The following is a 24,471-nucleotide window of genomic DNA, read 5'->3' as shown; positions in this document are numbered from 1 at the left end:
TTAAAGAAGGCAGAGCTTTTATATGTGGACAGTAGTGATTTACCATCCAACATTCTCAGTACTAGACACCATACCTCAACTGGGATTGTTGGGAGGACAATAGCGTAAGCGCTTACTATGGGCAATAATTGGTACATGTTTGCAGTTAAGCGAACTTGTGAGAAATGACTAGAAGACGTTAACGCGCTCTATTTATACCACTATCGAGAGCAATCAGGCGCATCGAGAGGCGGGGCGTAGTTTGGCCTCTAGCGCGACGAGCCATTGTCCGTACTTAGTTGTAGTTTTCTGTCCTGTGGGTGAGATTTTATCTGAGTCCTCGTATCATTTAAAAAAATTTACTTTTACAACAGTTCTGAACATTATTTTACTTAATATCTTAAAAATAAAACTTTTAAAAAAATTGAAAGTTTAACAACACCCTGGATCGTCTCTTGTCAGTAACTTTCGAAAAAGCGATTGAAAGGTTTTTACTTTTTTATTTTTTTTCGTTATTTATTTTATTTATTGTGGTTAAGTCCTGCGATGTAGAAACGAACTATGTGATGCTATTAACTTCTGCGTTACAAATCTGCTAGATAGAATTTTTGCTTGTCCGAAAGAAAATCAAGGTTGGAAAATTGAAAATTTCAAAATTACCTTATATAAAGGAAATCAAAGAGGCCATGATAAATCTTTTTGTACCTCCGTTAGATTCGCAAAGAACAAGACAGTATTATTAGCTTTATTTATTTCTAGAATTCATGTATGTTACTAAACAGAAATGGTTCCGAAAATACCTATGTTCTTATTCTCTTAAACCACATGAAAACTACAAAAAAATTCCTAGATGAACACAGAAATATCGTTTTCTAAGCAATTGCGTTCGTTCGCCAAATGTTCAGGATTTCTGTTCCGATTTTTATCACCAAATTTTTTAAAACATATCTTTTTCTATACCATTATTACGATCCATCGTTTTCTGAGTCGGCTACGAGCTGCTGCGACATTAGATCTTTTAAACAAATTTTTCCCGGGAAAAGAACGACTTACTTTTACATTTTGACATTTTATCAAGGCCTTCATACCTAAAATTGTTAATGAACTTTATTTTTAACTTGGTTTTGTTTAACCTGTCAATTTTTTATTCATTAATATATATAATATAATCTTTTCTCTTTGAAGCATTCTACACAATGTCAGTAAAGGTATTAGCTCTTGAAGTAGTTGTTTCTGTTCATCTTTTTATCAAATTATTTTCTACTCCATTTTTATTACAATCGCTGGAATATTGGTAAACGAGGTTTATTTGCAAATTTCTATTTTGTAATTTTTACTTTTTTTGGTTTCAGTTCTATACTATTTTTTCTATGACACTTTTGATAGTTCTGAAAGAGAATTCAAAGTCGAATATAATTTAATTTTTTTGTTCAAATATTATTAGAGAAAAGGCATTGATATAGTAGGGTAATTGCGCACCCGCAGTGATTTTATAGTTACTCTGTCCTAGAACTGGTAAGTTTCTTATCTATTTATTTCATATGTTGATTTTGAATCACTTTTTAAAATTAAATCTAATTTTTTGTTTCATTTCTTTGTGGACATTTATACTCAATTTCATTATTTTATGTATAATAATGGATTTCAATCAATGAAATCACCGCCAAGCAGACTTGCTTGCAAATTTCCATTTTGTAATTTTATTATTCAGTTCTAGTCATTATTACTAATTTTCCATAAATGCTAAAAATTCACAACTTAAATCAAGAGCTAAGTTTAATTGGAATGAAGTTCCATTTTGGTAAATCGCGTTTGTACCCTTTAAACAAAAAGAAAACTGTCTAATAGAAATAACATTCTGGGCCTGGAGATAAATTTACAAATGTTACAATGGATGGAGTATATGTAATAATCAACTTCGTACGTGCAATGGAGATCTTTTTCCTGCGAAAGTTATTAAGAAAATTTTTTTTTTTAATCTTATGTTATACATTTGGCCAGCCACGGAAACAGTGTTAAATGATATAAACTTTACTAACAATTTTGTGTAAATTCCTTTAAAGACTTTTAATATGATATATTTCCCTGCCTTTTCGAAGATCCTTCAGTAAGCCGAACTCGTGATAAAACTCTGTGTATTTGTCACTGAATATTGTCAATAATCACTAATTGGACAGTAATTTTTGTAAATTGATTACTTAGTTTTTATGCTCTCAAATTGTTTCCGTTATTCAACTTTATTTTTCCATTTCAGAAGTACCAAACGTCGAAGGGACCAACGACAAATTAATGAACTCCGTAGTGTTCATCAATTTAGAAGAGAATGATCATACCACTCACAAAACAATGAACAATATGCCGTTCTCATTCCCGCCTCTACCATCCGTCTTCGAAACCGATTCTAACGATTCTGACATTGAAGACGTTCTCGAAGCTTTCGAAAAAGTCAGATGTACAGCTGGCAAAAATAGCAAAACTTCCATTCCTTCTGCGTCCCCCCTGTCAACAACCATCGATGCCAGACTAGAAACCGGCGTATGCGCTGCATCTGAAATAGCTTTGCGGAAACTCACTGCGAGAAACGCTCAGAAGTTGATGCAAAACATGGGAAATGACAAATATAAGCATAATGAGAACCCTCTAACTGCATGGCCTGAGACCGTAGGACCTTTTTCTGTCGAAAGCACTCTTGGAAATTTGAAAATGCTCTCCTATTGCTTCGACGAGCTGTTTAAGAATTTGCAAACAGTTAACCCTAATAGGATTGAGAATATTTTGAATTTATGGTTGACTTTGAATTGTGCGAGAAGAAATGAAAAGTTTGACTCTTCTGCAATGCCGGTGGTGTTTATTAAAGTAGAATCGGTTAAATCGTTAATTTCGGCCTTGGCGTGGACGCAAGGGATGTCTCTGACCACTTGGTGCCTTGGGCTACAGGTAAGCTTCCAAAATTAACAAAAAAGAAACATATTATTACAGGGAATTGTTTTACAGGCCCTTACATTGGTGTGCAATACAAACAACAGCGGAAAAATATGGTTCGATCTTTCCGGCATGGCAGACGTAATAGTGAGCCACCGCGACTTTGTCCAAATGTTCGTTAGTCTTTTATCCGGTAGTGGAATAGCTTTCACAGAAAAGGGGGTGGTAAATGTTTAAATTTAATTAAATTAAAAAGATATTAAAATATATTTTATATTTTAGGCAGGCCCTAATTTGTGCAAAGCCTTACATGATTTTCTCGTTAGATTACAAGTGAGATGTGATATAGTTAGTCAATCCAGTAGAGTAGGCAACCTATTTAAAACCCTTCTACTTAATGTTGTTTACCAAATGGCGAAGCCTGGAGGTCCTATTTCTACAAGGATGGGACCCTTGGATGCGCAATGTAAATTGCTCCAATCAATACTGTTTCTAGATTTCACCAATATTGACATTAGTATTGGGATGAGCACTTTGGAAAGTACAGGTAAATAGCTTTAAAACCTCAGCTATATTGTAACTCAATTTACAATTTATTGTTTTAGCCTCTCTTTTAAGCGCTTATTTTTTGAACATAGACAATATCAAATGTGTAACAATGGGTGATAAACAATATGTTTTATCGAATACGTTTGGGGATATATTTGCCAGCGTATTAGGTACAGATTCTAATAAGCAAGATCGTCCAGTGTCCTATGAAGATTTGCTGATTAGCTTGTTAAAATTATTGGGCAAACTGGTGCAAACGCCTATTATGTGCAGCAATAATAGTGTAAGTTTCTTTGTAGTTTTAAAGTTGTCACCATATTTATTCTTTTAAATGTGCTAAGGCATATAGAGTGTTTTTTATAACAGATTTTTTTCCATTTCATATAAATATTTTTATTGTATAGCCATATTTACTACCTTTTTTCTGAGTGTTTATCTCGATCTAAATTTAAAGTTTTACAGTATGGTGCTGTAATTCAAAAAGAACTACCTATGTTTCTACATTGTGTTTACTTATTTTAGGCTGGACGTTCAGCAATGGAAGTTGATGAACCTGCAGTGTCAGTATCCCAAACGGACGAATCTAAAGCTGAGCAAATCCATCAGACTCAAACCGACAACTTTGTAAACCCACCAACTACACCCTTTTTTGCCGACACAGTCTTGCAGCACCATCCTACTATTATCTCCTTATGCAGATGTTTAGCAGTCTGTAAATCATCATCGTTATGTATGTTAACAAATTTATCTCAAAAGGTACACTTTTCTTTAAGTCGCATAACAATTTGAAAGCATTTTGATATTTGGTTGTAGACTTTCACAAATTTCGCGGAACCCAATTCAGTCGGAGACGCAATCTTTCATATTTTAAGTTGTTTGTCCAAAAAAGCAGCTCGGAAGGAATTAATAATGGAACCTCTATTGATGTTCCTTTCACAGACACCTCAATTAAGCGAGCCCCTCATTTGGTTCGTTCTACAAGTTTTAGATAATGAGGAAGCCATTAAGACGTTTTATACTGCAGGTAACTTATTGATTCAATAATTAGATCAATATAAATACGTGTCAAATGAGAACTAAAAGGCAAACTTAAGTTTAACCTTAGCATAAGGTAGTAAAGTCTTAGAAAAACTAATTTTGTAGTTTGCCATGCTTGATATTTTTAATAAAGCGCTTCTGAGCTTGAAAATTATCATCATATTTTAGGAGGAATTCAAATATTGTCTTCAAGTATAGTGAATAGCAGCAACACGCCTAGTACAATCTCAAGAAATGGTACCATTTCAACTGTGATGCAGCACTTCAACGGATTTATGTGTCAAAATGATTCTCACTCGCATCTTGCACCCTCCTTAGCCAATAAGTTGTTACAGGCCTCTATGGAGAATAGTTCTTTAATTAATTTTGCTCCGTATTCTACTATAACGTGTCAGTCAGTCACGTCTCAACCTCCCGATATTTTAATTCAGGTAAGTAACTCATTTTATCATATTTCACTTTGATGCCAATAAACAGGCGTATAGAAAGTCGTTTTATTCATAGAACAGCACAGTTATTTATAATCATTCTCATCATAGTTTGTGATTTCCCAAGGGTTTTTTGTCCTCCAAACAGGGCCTAACTGGAGTGACTCACCGGAGAGCACGTACTCCACTATGGTCTTACAATTATTATCAAGAGGAGACCCATACAGAACTCTTATTACAACTACCAAGTGCCGTACTATTAAAAGAAGTTCAACTTCAACCTCATGCTGGTGGACTCGCGACTTGCCCATCATTTGTAGCAATAGAGGTAAGCGAGTAGCAAATGTTTTGTTTTTTTTTCCGTGTAACTGTTAAAGCAATTTAACAGTTTCGAATATTGTCTACAGGTGAATCTGTATTCGATTTATTTAAAATATATATTTTAAAGCATCAAAAGTCGTATAACAAATCTGCTATTAAATTTATCCCGTTATTATGTTATAGACTTCAGCCAATGGGCCTTCCAGATTAGTTCCCGCATGCAATCCGCTACCAACTAGCGGCCTTACATACATAAGGCTACATTTGCCTACTGCCAAAGTGGTGAATTGCGTACTAATTAGACTGTATAAGCCTAGGGTAGGAAACAGCATAGGACTCTTACAGATTAGACTACTAGGCACTTATGCGTTCGGAAAAAATGCATCTACTTCCAATATCGAGAATGAAGACGACGTTTACTGTAATCATAGTCTGGGTAAGTCGTTTTTGTGAAATATAGTATTGTCGTGGTCTGCCATTCGGTTTTCTTTAAAAATATCTAAAACTTAAAGGTCAATACGACATAGTTTTTGTTCAAATTTAAGCGTTAGGATCTCCAAATCAAATTAGCAGACTTTCATAAACTTAAAAAAAAAATCCACTTTTTGAGATATTGACAAAAGCCATTAAACGTTTTGGGAACGAAAACTTAATTTGAAAAATAGAAAATAGTGTAAGCTTAGTAATTTTCCAGTGCTACTTTTTACTTAATTCTCTATACTTTTTTTTTTAATCAATCGCTTATATTAATAGTTGTAGAAAGGAACTTTTAATTTTTCACTATCTCCTATTATGAAAGTTTGCTAATTTGTATCTGTAATACCGGCTCCAAAATTGAGAAAAATATTTCCATATCGATCTTCTCGGTTCTTCATTCAGCGACAGTGATGTCACGAATATAAAAATTTAATAATTTCTTATTTATATTTTCATCTTCACGCCCATTGTTTTAATACAAATTTTCTGTTAAAAAATTTTCCTAGGTTGGCTAAGAATACTTCACCACTGCTTCACCATATCCATTGACTCGGAACTTCGTCGTCAACTAGTGGAATCTGCATCGCAAGTTTCAAATCTCCTAAACACATGCTGTGGTCTTCTTTTAGTACCCTCGTACATCCTGCCAGTTTATTTACCATGTTTAGAGAAGGTGTTGCGTGAATTGGCTTTGCTCACCCCAGAGAATGGGGTAGCGACTATCAGAATATTGCTTGATAATCGATTAAGCATTGTGGAGCCTATGATGTCGTTGGATAATACGTGGCAAGAGAGATTGACTGTTAATGTGTCTGGGTATCAGTCAGCTTGCGAATTGCTGTACCAGATATGCGAGCATCAGGCAAGCAAAAACATATATTACATTATTTTAACTGTTAAGAGAGTCTTATAAGCTTCTGACCAAATCTACAGCATATTGCTATTTTTTACCCCAAATTTATATTCATAATTTGAAAATAAAGAAGGGTGAAAAAAAAGTGAAAACAGAAAACGAAGGTTAGACTTTGTTAAGCTTGACGTTCTTATATCCCCGTTATTCATAAGAAATTCATTGATATCAAATTCATACCAGTGTATACGAGGTTCGTACTTAGAAAATCCTAAACTTAATTCATAATCGACTAAATGGATCTGAACATCACAAAATTAGTTTGAAGTAGTATATGCTCATACAGGGTGGTTTAAAATATCCTAGAAATTTTTCGAATATTTAACTATGCCTTTCTTTTACAATATCGAGTTTAAATTTTTGGTAGTAAGTACATTAAAATAATCTAATATTCTAATCTATTATTAAGTAGTTACAGAAGTTTTTGATAACTTGATAACTTCGTACTTATTCCATCTACAAGACTAACATTTACTTATTCTTTTTAACACAAATTTATCAAAGTTACTAAAAAAACGTTTGATTTTCGATTTTTTGATAAATTCTATTTTCTGTATTGATAAATACTGACATCATAACTGTGTGTGGCATATTTTTCTGATAAAATAGCCTTTATGAGGAAATTTGTTGTAATCAAAATTTTGAACATAGCGGCATGATATACTGTGGAATTTAATTTACGTTGGATTAATCTTTGTGGAATTTAAACTATTTTTCACCAACATTTCCAAAAGCAACTCGAATTGAAAACATACTTTGGATAAATACTAAGAATATATTTGTATACACTCAAAGATCTCAGAAATTATAATGAACATCATCCTCTCAGGAGAATTGCGGCAAGAGGGAGTGAACTTCTCCATTGGGGATGATAGCCTATATTATAAATGTTCGTCCAATAATATTCTATTTTCTGCAGGATTCTAACACCGGATATCGAGTCCAGATGATCTTAGAATGGCTAAAAACTACCGCCGAAGAATGTCTTCAAACGGAGAACACCAGCAAATGCAGTGCCGCTTATGTATCGAGTATAGCTTCGATATTATGGTTCAGCAATCAAACTTCAGTGTTGTATGACCTAAAATCGCTTGTTACGTTGGGACTATTTGAAACAATCTATAATTTAAAAATGCGGACTACTAACAATAGCCTAAAGTACGCGTTGGATTCGCTGCTCTGCTCGTTGTGTTATACGCGATCGGAATTATTCCCAATTTTGTTGCAAAAGATTGGCGTTTTAGTGCCAAACTTGTCAACTGACCGCGCGGCCTCTATAAGCGATGATAGGAAAGATACCAAAGGAATGACTGATGATGGGAAACAGGATTACTTTAATTCTGAGTGGTATAACCACTTGATAATTGGGGAATTATCTGAATTGAATTTGTCGAAAGAACAATTGGAGACAGTAGCTCTAGCTAGTCGGTCTCCGACAGCTATTCGCCAGCTTTTAGATTCAGGATTACCAAAGCTGCTCAATAGCGCAATATACGAATTTTGCAACAGCAACGAGAAAAACGCCACATTTCCTATGGCTAAACTAGAAAAAGTCACTTCAATCCTGCAATTCTTCACTGATGTCTGTGATGAAAAGATGTTGCGCGACTGGTTGGGCTCGCCTGATGGTTCTTCCTTCTGGCCTCATCTTTTGCATTGGCTTTGCAAGAAGCCCTTCAGCAGTTCCAATATACAATCCGAGGCTCACGTGCATTTGGAGGAAGTTTGTGTGAAGTTCTTGGCAAAGTGTTGCCTGTGCCACTCGACAAACCAGGCACGATTGGCGGCAGTCTTATGTGAAGTAATTTCACAACAGCAGAACGGAATTTCCGGGTTTCTGAGGCGGCTCATTCTGCAGCTGCTACTTGAGAATGAGAAGGTTCCAGTAAGCATCGAAGCGGATGAAACTCTGTATAAAACATCAAGGTAAGTTTTGAGCAAAGATTATTATATAAATTTGTTATTACTCTACTGTTAATAGAAGCCTGTCCAGTAAAACAATAAGATATACGGTATTTTTATTACAAAAATTGAAATTTAATAGAGCTCTTTTGGTTTACATCCAATAACCCATTTAACGATACATTTAAATTCTACGGTTATCGATATACGGAATGGCAATTTTTAATTTTTAAAGTAAATACGAGGCAATTCATTAGTTCAGTCCTATTTGGAATGTCTTGTAAAAAACATGCATTAAATGGCCTTTTCTATAAGTAGTAAACAGTAATTTCTATGGCATTTTTTACCACTATAAAAAGAAGTGAACTAAGTCTATTGATAATATCACATTTTTACAGAATGGCTCAAGCTTACGTTCCAGCTCACCCTGCCTTCAAGCAAACGTACAATCGCACCATGTTGTATCTAAGTACCACTACCACTCTGGGGGAGATTCTAGAGCAGCATTTATTTTTCAGCACCACATATAAATTAGACTCTATTACGGACAAAAAATCTTCCAGCTCAAGCAAAAAAGATATGTTACAGTTCAAGGTGATTAATGACTTGTCAGATTTGAGCGTTGCAGCTGGTGTTACTGCTAAAGACAAACGAGCTAAGGATCTTCAAAACGGTAAGTAATATAAGATTATACTTCAAGAAAATACAGAAAGTTTCTATAATAACTTTGAACTGAACTAAAGCTTTTTGGAATAATACTTAGGATAATTGTTCTAGCTTGGACTGGTAGTTTAAGAAAACCCTCCGCAACTTCGCCACAATCAAAAAAGAAGCGATACACTCCAGTGTCAGCAGTAATGAACGACGTAATGCAAGGAAGATTGATCAAGTGTTTGGCTTTTCCCGATGAATCGCTGCCTTTGAATTTAAATTTGGGTCAACTTCTGAAATTGATGGAGTCAAAGAACTCTACAAACAATTGGCCATATGTCCACTTGACTATTTGCCAGAGCAAGGGTAAGTACCTTATTTTTGATGTTATCTAGTGTAAAAGAGATTGCCAATTCAGGCAGTGTTATCTGGGAATATAGGGGGTTCCCAAAACAATGGTACCACTGCTAGAGGGTGTTAATTTTTTTAATTCTGTATAATTGATCTAACTTTTATTAGTTCCAATAACTTCTCTAACAGTCTTCAATATATTTTCAATTAAATGACTCCTTGCATATTAAATCCCTTATTAATATTTCTTTATTGATGTGTTTCTTCTGTCAGGTAAAATGTGAAAACAATAATATTTTTGTTTACTTAAGTAAATAACTATAGCTTACCATTATTTGAAGCAATCAAGTTCATAACATATTAGAAATTAATTATGTCCTTAGTTGAACTAAAATCTTGACCTACATCTTAAAAATTAGACAAAATTCACTGATAACTAAGTAAATTTTCAAAGTATCTACTGTCTACACTAATACATTTTCTAAGTCTTAAACTAAAATTTTATTGCACTTTAAACAGACTTTCTTATTGTTGTTGTTTCTGACTGTATTTGTGCTTTCTTGAATATGAATTTCCTTGTGTTGTGTGATACGGATTTGCATAATGATAATTTCAACTGCCCCCCTCCAGAAAAAAATAAATTTAATGGATTTAAATTGGGGTTTTGTGGTGGCCACAGATGTTTACTACCTTAGCCAATCCGTCAACGTAGACAATTCATATTCAAGAACTAATTTACATAAATAGGGTAATGAGTAAGAGCACCATCTTACATAAACCAAAAAGATTGTCTTGAGGCTAAAAAGCCATCCTCCAAAACTAGAGGTAAGTCATTTCTCAAGAAGTGTAAGTACTTTTCTCCGATCTGTTTTGCCGGAAGTTCAGCTGATCCCAAAATCATATCTCTGAAAATTTAATACCATACATTAATTGAAAATTCAAGTTGAAAGCGATGTGCCTTCAATAAGTAAGGATTTTCTGTGTTGTAAGAATAGCATTTTTCACACTCCGTTCCCAAAACTAATAAAAAATCTAACTATACGGTTCAGTTACCATCATTTCTTGTGTTCTGTAAGTTCTCTCACATTATATAATGGCGCAAATATTTACTTATCTAAAGTAATTTTGTGTTTCTGAACTTTAAATTGCGTTGTTTATTGTGAGGTAAATCAGTATTAATTCCAACATTCACTAGCACATAGTAAAAAGTAAATGCTTAAATTACATTTTGCACGTTTAAATTGTAAATAACGTAATATCAACGGTCTTCTAGCTAAATTCAAATCGAAACAAATATTTTTGAGGTTAGGATGGCACGAATGAGAGAGACGTCTGAGAGAAAGTCCCAAAATTATTATTCTGTCTCTCTCTGGTTCGTACGACTTGGAAACACGAGACAAGGATAGAAATTTGGTTTAAATTCGGCTCAGACGATCGGAGCCGAACAATCAATCGTCGGATTTATGTTACACATATGCCATCCTTATCTGGCATTCATTTCAAAATTTTGGTGCTCTGTCTTACTTATGGTGGCACATTGACCCACTTTCTTCGGAGCTATCTATTTATTAAATAGATCATCCCCTTTAAGTTGCGCTAAAACACTTCGCAGTGAAATGTGTGGAATGCGGATATAACCGGTTTGCGCTTTAACTTGCAATCCTTATTCACCTTGAAGTGACTTTCGCGGAAGAATATGAAAGGAACGCGGACATTTCAATATTAATGGGGTTCAATTTATATTTTTGTTTATTTTTAGTTTTTGTCAAGAGGTATAGGGGGTGTTTCTTAAATCCAATACACCTCTCCTTGTAAATTTTGCCTCACCGGTGAGCAATATTTTATTAAAGAACAAAGAGTCATAACGCTACTGGAATACTAAACTGCAGGCATCAATTCTGAATGAAAAATACCTTGGTAGCTTTTTCGTAGTCATTTAAAAGTTCTATGATCTGGTGGTTTATTATTGGAATCAAGTTCCAAATACCTTTCAGCAATACGACAACTTCTAAAATGTGTTTGTCCATGAACACAAACCATATTTCTCGTCTCAATATTAACGAATTTATAGTATAGAGGCACTTGTGAAAGTATAACACAAATTACTTATTAAAATAATGAAACAATGTGTTCGTTGGTATAGGTATGTTTATTTATCGATATTGCAAATTTTAATAAAAGTGTAACAGACTATGCCCTGGATAATGCAAGTAGTTAATGAATTATTGATGTTCATAAATCCTTGGCAGTGGACCGAAAAACTTAATTGAAAATATTTCGAAAATTGATAAAAACTAATAAAAAAGTTAGGTTGATTTTTTGTCCCTCGATATTAGCTAGCTTGAAACACATATTTTAAAGTATTTATCGTATCCAAAAATCTCCCTAGAAACAATTTTTCGCCAGCAAATCAAAAACTGAGAGTTTTATTCCCGATTTACAAATTTTAAAAAATACTTAAACATCATGTAGATTACCAAAATAAGCAGCTGTTTCATAAGACATTTTTAACTGAATCGTTCTATTATTTTGTCAGCAAACATTCTGCTGTCAAATCAATTAGGAATTATAACGAATGGCGTTTACTTTCATTTAAAGAGAAATACATCTTAATGGCTTAGACACAATCGTAAATTAGGTATGATTAACAGAAGTGATCCACACATATCTTTTCTATATTTTTTATCAATGACTTTAACCAAGAACAAAATTCTATGTCGTCATCGAATGTCCATCATTAAATTGCACTAGCGCAATAAAGTAAGTGGTCACAGTCCAAAACAATCGAAACACCGTGCTCCGGTTCAACTCTATAAAGTTTGCGACTGTAAACTTGAATTTGTTCCTTGTTATTTTTGACTCAAACATTTCCAAAGCCAAGTGCTCTTTAGTCGCCGAACTGAAACGCTCCTGAACAATGTCACACTCCATTAGTAAATTCTCAGCTGCCCTCTCTACTAAATCACAGCTATAACTTAAGAAAAAATGCATAACCTGAAATGAGAAAATTAGATTTATTTTATTGTTTTCAAAATCACTTACAAATACAATGAGAATCCATGATATTGTCATGTAATATACAGCCAACGAATAACTGTAGGATTGAAAGATAAACCACCATATAATCAAACTATGTGTTGAAGACAGCATCGTAAAAACGAAAAGTTGTTTGCCGATTAAGACTTGGAATAGTTGAATGGCTCTGATGAGATTTAAGTACTGTTGTAGGGATATTGTTATAATTTCCATCGCCGGTCCTTGTTCATCAACAGTGGAAATAATCTCAGTAATATTGGTAATGACAATTTTGAAATATCGTAGTATGATAATGAACAAGAAAATCGCGAATACCTCTTGACAAATATATATCCATTGAGATAAAAAAATCGGGTAGTCAATTTGAAGAAATTCTCTATAAACTATATAATCTAGAATGAGGTAGCCTATGACAAGCACCTCGATTGTGATTAATAAGAAGGATCTGTTAAAAATAAAAAGAGATTTTTTATTGTTAATTTTACTAATTATTCTAAGGTTATCAATTTCCAAAGTAGTTTCGAAAAACTTTTCCCATGCATTTGCATCCATCCAGGACGAAAACACAGTAAAAAAGTAAAATATCAACTGAAGAACTAATTCGAGAATTAAAGCTCGTTTAATAAAATACGTTGCACTCGATTTTAAATAAAGCTCACTAGTTTCCGTGGCAGAGTAAGAATTTACTCCACTGATCAATAATCCCATAATTAGGAACCAATGTAGCTTTTCCGTCTTTTTCCGATCGAAGCTGTAATTTGGAACCAAGTTTAAGAATCTTAAATGCTTCAAAACTAACGATAAATGCGTAATACGATCAGTATGGTTATCTCGGATGAGTACATTACAAAAAATACCTTGAAACATTTTAGGTTGATGTCTTGACAGTTTTTATGTTTGTATCTAATGTACGAATAACCATGAACAAATTGCTGAGTTAATCATCATTGTCATTAAATGTATTGGGTATTAACATTTGAAATTGTGGAAATTACCATTCGAGTTAATCGAATTGAACGAATGCTTGTATTCCAGAGAAATATCTTTGAAAAATCAACTTGTTCGTATCTTATATCGATTTCATTCAAAAAATTAAGTTCAAAGGGTCGGTTATTATAGTGAAGCATGTTTCTGAAAATGATCAATTGTGTGGTTAGTTATTGTACAAGGTGTCTTTTTTGACACAAGAATTTACGGAAATTACCATTAGCATTAATTGAAATAAATGAATGTTTGTATACTCGAGGTAAAACATCAATTTGATAGTGTGTTATATTGGTTTCCCTAAGGAAATTAAATTCAAAGTGTTGATTATTATAGTGTAGCATCCTTTCTAAAAATTACTAATTGTATAATTAGTAAGTATACAAGGTGTCTTTTTTACATCTGTTTTCTATTGCTGTTTTGAAACAGCTTAAATTACAAGATTGGTGAAATTAGACAAAGTTTTTGTTTCATAATGATTGAGAACAATATATTAGGCAGATGCAAATAGAGCCTGATGATGCCCAAAAAGCACAAAATTGACCAACAAACCTAAATAACAAATGATTGAAACATAGGATTTCGCGTTATGATTAAAGCATTTCTTCACTTTTTATTTCGGTTGGTTGAATTATCAGCATGCTGAAAGTAGCAGTCGTCAAGTCAAATTTGATTGCAGCCATCCGGAGATTGCGCTACGTGAATCGTCAACAACGCAATTTCCCATATGATCATATGCTGAAATTATAAAATAAGACAACTCGCCTCGTAATGTAGATGGTATAATTGATATCAAACTCAAAATTGGTTTAGAGAAAAAACTATTAACACTTACACATCTAAACAATGCATGATCTGCAAATTATTTACGTTCGATTCATAAGACAAGTTAAGTGAATTTCAGGATGAATTGTAAGCCTAGAGCTTGGATAGCCTGGTAAAACACATTTTCGGCCACGTGACATGTTTTTAAAAACATTCACATTTTTTGAAATTTTACAGTATCATTTCTCAGACAAAGGGTTGGGAGATATAAAATAACAAAAAAGAGTATTGTTGATTCCTTAGGTCAACTTTCAGTCTTCACCGGCAAAATATACTTATTAGAAAGTTTCAAGTTCCATTATTTTATTACTACTATTATTTACTTGTCCATGTGGATTTGAGACCTCATTGAAAAGCCTGTTCATATAAAAGCAACCAAACCCAATTTCAATTTTACAGAAACCAAATTTAATATATGCAAGCATGATATTTTTTAAATTCAACTTTGACTTTGAGAAGAAATAAATACTGTACTATTAATCGAACGTTTTATTACAGCCATTACTCCCTGAAGACGTTTATGTTTACTTTAGAAAATCATACGTGAATATCCCGATGGAATAATGGCTTTAAAAAGCGAGTATAATACTATGCTTTTTCCATGACGTCTATTACCAACGATTACCATACAAAACATATAAATAATATTGAAATTTAAAAATTGTCGATATGGCAAATTTGAGTTTGCCTTGTCGCTGCTGTACAATCAACGCTAACTGATATCCCGATTTTATGTTGCATAATGAGTGAAAGGGTTGCTGGCAATGTTGGTAACTTAGATGGCCAGAGGGAAGGCAGACTTTATATCCCGCAAATCCATCGTTATTCTTGCTGGGTCTATGTGACTCCTATTTGATTTCAGTCAAGTTTAAATATTGATTTATTAAGAGATCGTGGATAAAAGAGATTTAATTTACATTGACGTTGACGAAAACATATGCACGTTGTTAAGAATATAGTATGTGCTTATTGTATAGAATTTCCATCAACACTAACTTAATCCTAACAATAGTGAAGATCTCTAAGTGGTATTTTGAGCATTAATTTGATAACGTCCATTTCCATTATTAAACTGTACGAGTGCTATAAAGTAAGTAGTGATATTAAAAAATAATCCAAACACGGTGGTTCTATTTAAGTCAATAAAATTAGCTGCAGTAAACTTGATTTTCTTGTTAGTGATTTTTGTGGCCAACATATCCAGTTGTTGATATTCATCCGAATGACAACTAAAGTGTTCCTGGGCTATGTAACATGCCATTAGCGAGTTTTCGGTTGCTCTTTCTACGAGGTCACAACAGTAAGTCAGAAGGAAATGGGCGAACTAGAAGTCAAAATCCAAAAACTTAAATTATATTGATTAATGTAATTTTTGATTATACTTGCATAGGTTACTGTAATCCAAACCATCCCCATACGGAAAGAATTATATTCCTTCTCTGTTATCAGTGTATAGTACTGATACCACCACATTAGTAGACTCTCAATCGCAGAAGTTGTCATTGAATATAGGAAGTATTTTCCAAATAAAACGTTAAACAAGTCCGTGGCTTTAGATAGCTTTAAAAATGCCTGCATTGAAATGGATATAGTTTTTAGCGTCACTGCATGTTTTTTGTTATTGGAAATGGATTCACTTATCCCTTCAACAGTAGCTTTGAAATAGAGAAGTATAATAATAGCGAAATAAATAGTGAATATTTCTTGATAAAAATAAATCCAAAGAGGTATGAAAATGATATAATAGTTTAACATATTTTCTGAAGCTATTACAATATCTAACAAGACAAAGTTTATCAACAGAGCCTGTAACACAACAAGCAGAAATGTTCTATTGTATATAATTAATGATCTTTTAGCTTCATTATTCACCCATGTAAGGCTATCAATTTCTGAAGCACAATTGAAAAATTCTTCCCAAGCATAAGAATTTTTCCATGACAAACAAACCGTAAACAAGTAAAAATTTAGCTCGAAAACTGCTACAGTAATCATACTAATTTGCATACACTGAGGCATGTCCGCTATCAAATAGATTTGGACCAATATATATATTAGAAAACACTGAATTAAGTATACCAAAATACCCATTAAAAAAAATCGATGTTGATTTATGATCCGTTTTTCACTGAAGCTATAATTCGGTACCAAATGGAAGAATCGAAGATACTTTACAATAGGCGATATGTGTATAATACGACCTGCTGGATTCTCTGTGCAGAGCCATTTGAAAACTCTTCGAAACATCATATGCTGTAGAGAAGCTTTAACTTTCAACTTATTTTCCAGACTGGAACAAAAAATGTATACTTTTCTAATAAAACACATTTTGGTAATAATCATTTTAATTTAGATAACTAATAACGCAAATTAAAAAAAAATAAGTGAAATACATCTGTTATTATAATATTATTGGCTTGATGGCCAACATTAAGAATTAACGTAATTGAAAGTGGATATCACTTAGGAAGTACCAATTTTTCATAAAGTTATTATATATCAGCATTCTTTAAATAACATAAAAAAAGAGATAATATAAATCACACTTTCTTCAAATGATTGTCAAAATGCAAGAAGACCTTAAAGTTAACAAGTTTTTGTCAACAGCGAGTAGGGAAAGTTGAGAACAGTGATAACTAGAAATACATGAAATTAGTTGCCCTTTTTTCATTAAAGTTGAGACAGGAAAAATTTTTCTATCATAGATAAAAAAAAACTAGAAGAGAGAAAACCACTTTATTATTTTAAGAAATTTGTTCAGAGAACCTAAATTTTTTCTTTTTTCTCAGACATCCATTATGAAACTGTAAATAAAGAAACTGCACCTAAAAAATAACTAAATGGTGTTATTTTGGGTATTATTTTGATAATGTTCGTTTCCATTATTAAACTGTACGAGTGCTATAAAGTAGTTTGTAATGTTAAAAAATAATCCAAAAACAGTGGTTCTATTCAAGTCGATAAAGTCGGCTGCAGTAAACTTGATTTTCTTGTCAGTGATTTTTGTGGCCAACATTTCTAGTCCTTGATATTCATTCGAAGAAAAACTGAAGTAGTCTTGAGTCATACAACATGTCATCAGCAAGTTTTCGGCTGACCTTTCTACTAGGTCGCAATAGTAAGTCAGAAGGAAATAGGCAAACTGAAAAAAAAAATGTTTAAATTAAATAAAGGATGACCATTAAAAAGACCTTAAGTAGACGTTGAAATATCAAAAATATGCCTTAAATAAATTAATTTCTTAACCTGTTGTCAGTCAAGTGTTTGATCATCAGTTATTTTAATTGGTGATGAATATACTTACATATATAATTGAAATCCATAAAATCGCCATATAACCTGAACTAATCTGGACTAATTCCTGGTCTGTTGGTGATTGGATATACGTATACAACCATAATAGACATTCAACTGAAGAAGTCGTCATTAAATATATTAAATGTTTTCCAAACAAATCATTAAATAAATCTGAGGCTCTTGATAATTTCAAAAATGAGTTTATTGAAATAGATATAGTTTTTGGTGTCACTACGTATGCATTGGAAATAGATTGATTAATATCTCGAAAAGTGGCTTTGAAGTATATTAGTATAGTAATTGCCAAATAAATAATTAATATTTTCTGATAAAAGTAAACCCATATAGGTACTGCAGTCAGGTAATAGATTGCAAAATATCCTTTCATCGTCTTAACGTCAAGTAGTATAAAAATCATCAACATCAATTGTAGAGCTGCTAACAAAAACGCTCTGTTAAATATAAAAAGGGATTTTCTAGTCTTGTTTTTTATCCACTTAAGACTGTCAATCTCCACAGTACATTTGAAGAATTCCTCCCAAACGTAAGAATTTTTAAACGAGAAACACATAGTAAATAAATAAAATGTTAGTCGAAGAATTGTCACAGTAAAAAAACCAACTTGGAGACCATCGGAAAATCCTGTTTCTAAATATATTCCAAAAACCTTAAATATTAAGTAGCATTCCATACAGAAGACCAAAATGCCCATTAGTAAAAATCGATGTTGATTTATGACTCGTTTTTGCTTGAAGCTGTAATTTGGAACCAAGTGGAAAAATCGGAGATACTTAACAATAAACAGTATGTGTGTAATACGGTCTGCGGGGTGGTCTATGTAGATCCATTTGAGAAGTCTTTGGGACATTGCAAAGATATTGTTAGGAAACTTGTACGTTCAATTTACTTTAGAGACTGGAATTCTGTTTATAGCTGCGGACTCGACAATATTGAATTATGGTACTTCTGACGTAGAAAAAAACAGTTTTAGGTAAATTAGTCATAATGTAATATAACATAATTGGACAGATGATTACAATACCGATATTAAATGTGTAAACGTTATTAAAAACGGTTATTGATTTTTTAAGAATTCGCACTTTTCCCAAGAGCAATTAATCAATACAATTAGTTTTACATGAATTAGGCAATTTCTTATAAGGTATGGAAGGGAATACAGAGTCTACTTAAAACACAATCAAAAGACGAGAAGTTTAACCTATTGCCATTTTCTAGGAACATTTTCGTTACTTTCACACCCACATATTATTATGAAGTGTATTTTATTCTTTAGTCGATAAATTACCTCACAGGGCATGCATTTCACCTTAGAATAAATAAAACAATTTCTACAGACATTTATACAGATTGTTTTAGAAAGACAGTTTTGATAATCATACAGGGTGTTTCTTCATATAGCCCCAGCTCATTTATTTGAAAACATGATGAAAAATCTAACGAAAAAACTTCTGAATTAAAGTCGAGAAATTGCTAATCCTTTGAAAATCCTTGAGTGTAAAGTTCTAAAAATCTCTTGAAAATAAACGCTACGAAAACTCCTCTGTAATTCGCATACGTACACAAAAAATTGGAACTAATCTTATTAAGAAATTTAGACGCATTGAAAAATTACAACATACAAAAAAACTGAAAAATTGAAAAGTTGTCAAATGTGATAACTTGGCCTTATCGTTTTGTGTGTTTTATGATTGTATTTCGTACTATGACTAAGGCGTCTGTGCAGTTCATGTTGCCAAAATTTGAATATTTTAATTGTAAAAAAGTGACTACAAGCTACACTTGCAAAAATGTTCATTAATTTGAACCATGACTTTAATATTTTATTTTTTTAAATATAGTGACAGTTTCGTAACCTAAACACGTTGTCTCCAGTTACCTTTTTCATTATATTTAATACTTGCTAAATGCCAAAATATGATCTTATCCTCTTAATAATGGATATTGAGCATTCAGAACACAAATAATAGGGTTTTGTAATTTAAACTTACAAGGTGAATACTAATAACTTCCCCCATCATCGTAATTGTGTATATATGTATTGCCTTAATAAATGACATACGTCAGAACCCAATTGCATTATCGTTTCTTTAATTGTTCGCGGCAATTTTCTTTTTTTTTAATTAAAATTTAGTGCTAACGTCACTAACCTTCGTCATAAGCTAATATACTAACTATATTAAAATAGCCCATATTGCTATCAGACTTTAGTATGAGTCAAAATACTGTACACAATGTTAAAAAAACTCTCTAAGAATCTCTATATAGAAAATAATGCTCATCGCATTACACAACTTTCACCAATCATTAAGTACCTCAGATATTTCAGTTTGGTACCAAATTACAATTTCAACGGCAAAGAAATAAAAAGTATGTTTAGGCCAGGGCCTCTTAGAGTCTGCCTAACAGTAGTGACTACCTCAATAGATATCCACGAAGTAATCCACTTATGCTGGTTGGACTTTTCGAAGGACTAGACGGTCTACCATCATTTGAAGGAAGTAGGCTTTATGGGTTTTTCAGTTCACAAAAACACTGTTGCACAATTAATCATTTAATACACTACTTTTTTGTATAAATTCACAATCGCAGATACAGTCGAAGGCACCGTGTACGCAAGATCTGAGGACTAGGTTGAGGATACGCGAAATATTGCTAAAGCTGTTTTGTTTTAGTGTACGCGTATAGAGTTTGGAGCGATTGAGCAGCGACCAATAGATCCTGAGTTATGAGAGTAACTACTAAGTAGCGAGAAAGAGATAGAGAGATTGAGATACTTTTCTCAATCGAGAGTCCAATTGCCCTCTCAGAGGTCTTTTATCGTACTACGAATCTCGCCCTGGAGGAGTCTGCCAACTTCCCCACTTCTTAGGGCTGCAAAAACTGGTGGGAGAGATGCTACTTTTTTAACTTATTCTGAATTATATCAATGCCGCCACCCTCTAATTTGGGTGCCGCATCGTGCAATATTTACACCGGGGAATTCCTGATGGTTTATTGGAGGTCGGTGTGGTTTCAATTCTGGGATACAAACCCCGAGCCGCAAAGAACCAGATGGGCGGAACGCATAGCTCCATCTTAATTCGGCACGTAACGGTGGCTCGAGGATGTCTATTTTATTGGGGCGCAACAACGATTGGAGGCCCAACGGTTTTCAACCGTTTTATGTTGGGAAATTCCAACAAAGTAGATATGAGTTATTATTAATTGATATTTTATTGTTTATTGTCAATTGTTACTTCATAAACGTAAAATTACAATCATATTTAAATAACCCAGTCCACAGCTCGACTCTTATTAACATAATAAAATTAGCATTGATGTCGTGTGAGCTCCTGTTTAATGGATTCAATTTTTTTTTTCCTGGTTCAGTGCTCACATTTGGGAAGAGTTCTTTAGATGTGCTTTGGAGGTCGACGATCTTAACTCCTTCAGTAATGAATCTGGTCAAACTATGTTCATTTTTAACAGATTCTTCTTGATGGTAATAATGCAGGTACTCATTATAGTATGTGGTCTGCTTGATATTTTCGAATATCCTTTTGAAGAAACGATGAATTGGATACACCTTCAACAAGTATTGTTCCTTTTTTTTGTTTGGCAATTGTTATACTTATCTACTTCAAGATTATCCTTGATAGCATAAGGAAATCTCTCAGAGATGGAAAAAGTGATTCCGTAACATCGAAAAATATATCCACTTTTGTTAAAATGTATTTAAAACTAACTAAAACCATCGATTTGTTTAACATCTTATTTGGAACTCGCTTATTTTGCTAACAACTTCTTACTTGGATTGTTTGCTGCTGTACAGCTATATGTATAAGATGCCTAATTCGGTGGATAAAGAACAAGCGTTTGTTATATTGATATTTTGGTTACTACTTATATTCGTAAGTTTATTTTTTGTGTGTTATTTCGAAAATATGCTTAATGTTATTTGCCTTCTAGGGCTTCTATTTTTTATTGACTTACTCTTGCGATCGAGTTCAAATTGCAAAGGAGCGTTTGTTAATGGCATGTGACATGGCTGGAGGGAACTTTAGTTCATCGTCGGAGGAGTGTCAGAAACTTGAACTATTTTCAAGAAAAATTTTAAGCAGAAAGATCAAATTTAGTGCGGCTAATTTTATTACTTTGAATAGGGGCACTACGATTCGCATGTTTTGGAATATCACTTTATTGCAGTAGCGCAGTTTAATATTGGAAATTCTAAACTAAATCACTCTTAACAGCATTATGGTGTTTTTCATATGAATATTCAAAATTGCCTTATATAGTTTCTATTCTGTAATAAAAAGTCATACTGCTCTCAAATTTAATTAATTGATTGATTGAAATGGAGGGATGAATACCAAATAATAGTATTGAATAGGCCACAATAAAATTCGCCAATACAGAACATATTAACCACAGCTGCAGAACAAAAAAGTCTGTTGAATACAAACGGCGATTTTCTCCCCTTAGTCTTCGCCCATTTCAAACGGTCGATTTCTAAAGCACAATTGAAAAAAATCTTCCCAAAGATCGGAATTTTTCCGCGACAAGCAAATAGTGAATAAATAATATGTTAACTTAAGGACTGACAAAATAAACAGTGATGCTTGAAGTTCGGGGGACGTGTTGGATGAGTAAAATTGCTCTTCCAGGAAAATCAAATAGCAATCAATTGTGCAAATTAAAACTCCCAAAAACGTGAACCAATACTGGTTTATTTTGCGGTTTTGCGTCGAGTTAGTTTGGTACCAAACTGAAAAACCGGAGATACTTCAAAACTAGTAATATGCAGTCTGGTCACATAAATAGCACACTTTGTATTTTAGTTTTTTTCTTTAGTTAAATTTATTTCATTTTATAACGTTATGTTAAAATTATGAAATAAATTTTCAGTTTTTCAATGATATTAAGATTAAGTAGCATAAACACAACTAATGAGATAAAATTAATTTTATTTTTTTCCTAATACAATCACTTTATCCCAATTAAATAGAGTGTGCTATTTATCTAGCCAGACCTGTATGCGTAATGGTATCTATAGGATTCTGTGTGAAAACCCAATTTGAAATGTGTTGGAACATTGTTTATATACTTTTAAAAACAATTAGACGATTACTGGTATAAATGCTTTCTTCTATATTACTGAACCCGACGTGTTTGGTCATTAAAACGCATAAGGCATCAAAAGAATTGAAATTAGAATAGTATATTCTGGGAACTCAAATGTATCGATTTTATTACTTGTATTGTATGTTTACTCAGTAATTTTCTAATAAAGTTATTTTGACATTGAACACACAGGAATAAGTAGCATTTGTTGGTAACAACGTTGACCTTCACTTTGTATAGAGAGACGCAGATCTTCGTTACCCAGGAATATGGATCCTAGTTGTAGGTTTATTTTAGAGTTTCCAGAATATTCAACCTTATCGTCCAGTATCAAATTGTACTAGTGTGATAAAGGAAGTAGTTATATTCCAAAACAAGCGAAATACAGTTCCCCGGTTCAGCTCAATAAAATTAACAGCGCTAAATTTTATCTTTTTATTATCAATTTTTCCTATAAGCGCTTCCAGTTCTTTCCATTCCTCCGTAGAAAAACTAAAGTTCTCACCAACCATATAACAAGTCATTATTAAACGCTCGCTGGCTTTTTCAACGAGATCGCAACAATAAGTTAAGACAAAATAAGTGCTCTGGAAAGTAAATAATGCAGATAGTTAAAAGTAAATCTTATCGTTATTAAAAAAGTATGCTCACGTATAACAGTACAATCCAAAAAAATGAAATTCCGATAGTATCTGCATCTTTATAATCTTCATAATTAGCTTCGAAGTACAAATAGCTGTACACCAGTAAAGATTCCACCGATGAATTTATCATCAAAAATAGCAGATGTTGCCCAAACAAGGAGTTAAACAAATTTGCAGCTTTTACTATTTTTAAATATTTTGCAGCTGCATTGCATACATCTTTCGTGGTTATTCTAAGTTCGTTGCAATTTGAGAGACACACTCTGATATTTTCCATACTAACTTTGAAGTAGAGGAGTAAGTTAATTGCCAGAAATAGAATGAATACTTCTTGATGAAGGTATATAAAACCCGGTAGTACTTCCTCGTAATTGTAATGCAAAAAGTCTCTTGCGCACAGAATTATCAAAAATACTTGAATCGCCATCAGCAAGAATATTTTGTTGAAAAGGAACAAATCTCTTTCAGATTGTTTAGTCAAGCACTTAAAGTTGTCCATTTCCAAGGCCAGATTAAAGAATTCCTCCCAAAGATCAACATTGTTCCAAGAAAAGAAAATGCTGTAACCATGAAAGAGTAGCTGAAAAACTGACATTATCGCTGAAACTAAGTTGACATAGAAGTTGTCGGGTTGTAATTGTATTCGAATCTTTCGGTAGGTTAAGTAACAATTCCCGATGAATAGTAAAATGCCCATTGCCAAGAGTCTATGCTGATACTTCGTACTTTTTTCTTTCAAATTATAATTTGGAACCAAATTGTAAAAGCTCAGGTACTGGATAACTGAGGAAAAATTGATAAATCGACCAGGCGAATGATATATGTAGAATTTCATAGAAATTCTTTGAAACATTTTTTGATAATATTTCTTAATTGGTAGTTTCCTCTAAACTAAACTAAATATCATGTATGAGGAGAATTTATAGCTTGAAAGCCATATAACTTGATATTAAACTTAGTAAAGCTAGTAGATTATTTTTTTATGAAATTAAACAATTAATAATGTTAATTGGACTCTTGTGTTTATAACACG

At 32.9% G+C, this 24,471-nt stretch overlaps 2 protein-coding genes across 3 annotated transcripts in view; one reads left to right on the top strand and one right to left on the bottom strand.

The window, feature by feature from the left end:
- Bruce (BIR repeat containing ubiquitin-conjugating enzyme) overlaps positions 1–24,471 on the top strand; it is a 43,878-nt gene that overhangs the window by 11,238 nt on the left and 8,169 nt on the right. The window contains exons 14-26 of one of the 2 annotated variants that reach the window (XM_066403490.1): positions 2,234–2,916; positions 2,974–3,126; positions 3,184–3,448; positions 3,507–3,733; positions 3,973–4,206; positions 4,264–4,474; positions 4,657–4,919; positions 5,065–5,244; positions 5,421–5,673; positions 6,221–6,576; positions 7,544–8,550; positions 8,925–9,199; positions 9,304–9,543. In XM_066403490.1, coding sequence (XP_066259587.1) covers positions 2,234–2,916; positions 2,974–3,126; positions 3,184–3,448; positions 3,507–3,733; positions 3,973–4,206; positions 4,264–4,474; positions 4,657–4,919; positions 5,065–5,244; positions 5,421–5,673; positions 6,221–6,576; positions 7,544–8,550; positions 8,925–9,199; positions 9,304–9,543 — 4,347 coding nt within the window. Of the gene's footprint in view, positions 1–2,233; positions 2,917–2,973; positions 3,127–3,183; positions 3,449–3,506; positions 3,734–3,972; positions 4,207–4,263; positions 4,475–4,656; positions 4,920–5,043; positions 5,245–5,420; positions 5,674–6,220; positions 6,577–7,543; positions 8,551–8,924; positions 9,200–9,303; positions 9,544–24,471 lie in introns of both variants that reach the window. The other variant, XM_066403489.1, reaches the window with a different exon arrangement.
- Positions 1–24,471, bottom strand: part of LOC136417682 (non-histone chromosomal protein HMG-14A-like) — a 55,987-nt gene that overhangs the window by 29,393 nt on the left and 2,123 nt on the right. The window lies entirely within an intron of this gene.

This window comes from Euwallacea similis, chromosome 29 (genome assembly GCF_039881205.1).
Source record: "Euwallacea similis isolate ESF13 chromosome 29, ESF131.1, whole genome shotgun sequence".
In the NCBI taxonomy this organism is placed as follows: domain Eukaryota; kingdom Metazoa; phylum Arthropoda; class Insecta; order Coleoptera; family Curculionidae; genus Euwallacea; species Euwallacea similis.
This window is presented reverse-complemented; position numbering and strand designations above follow the sequence as displayed.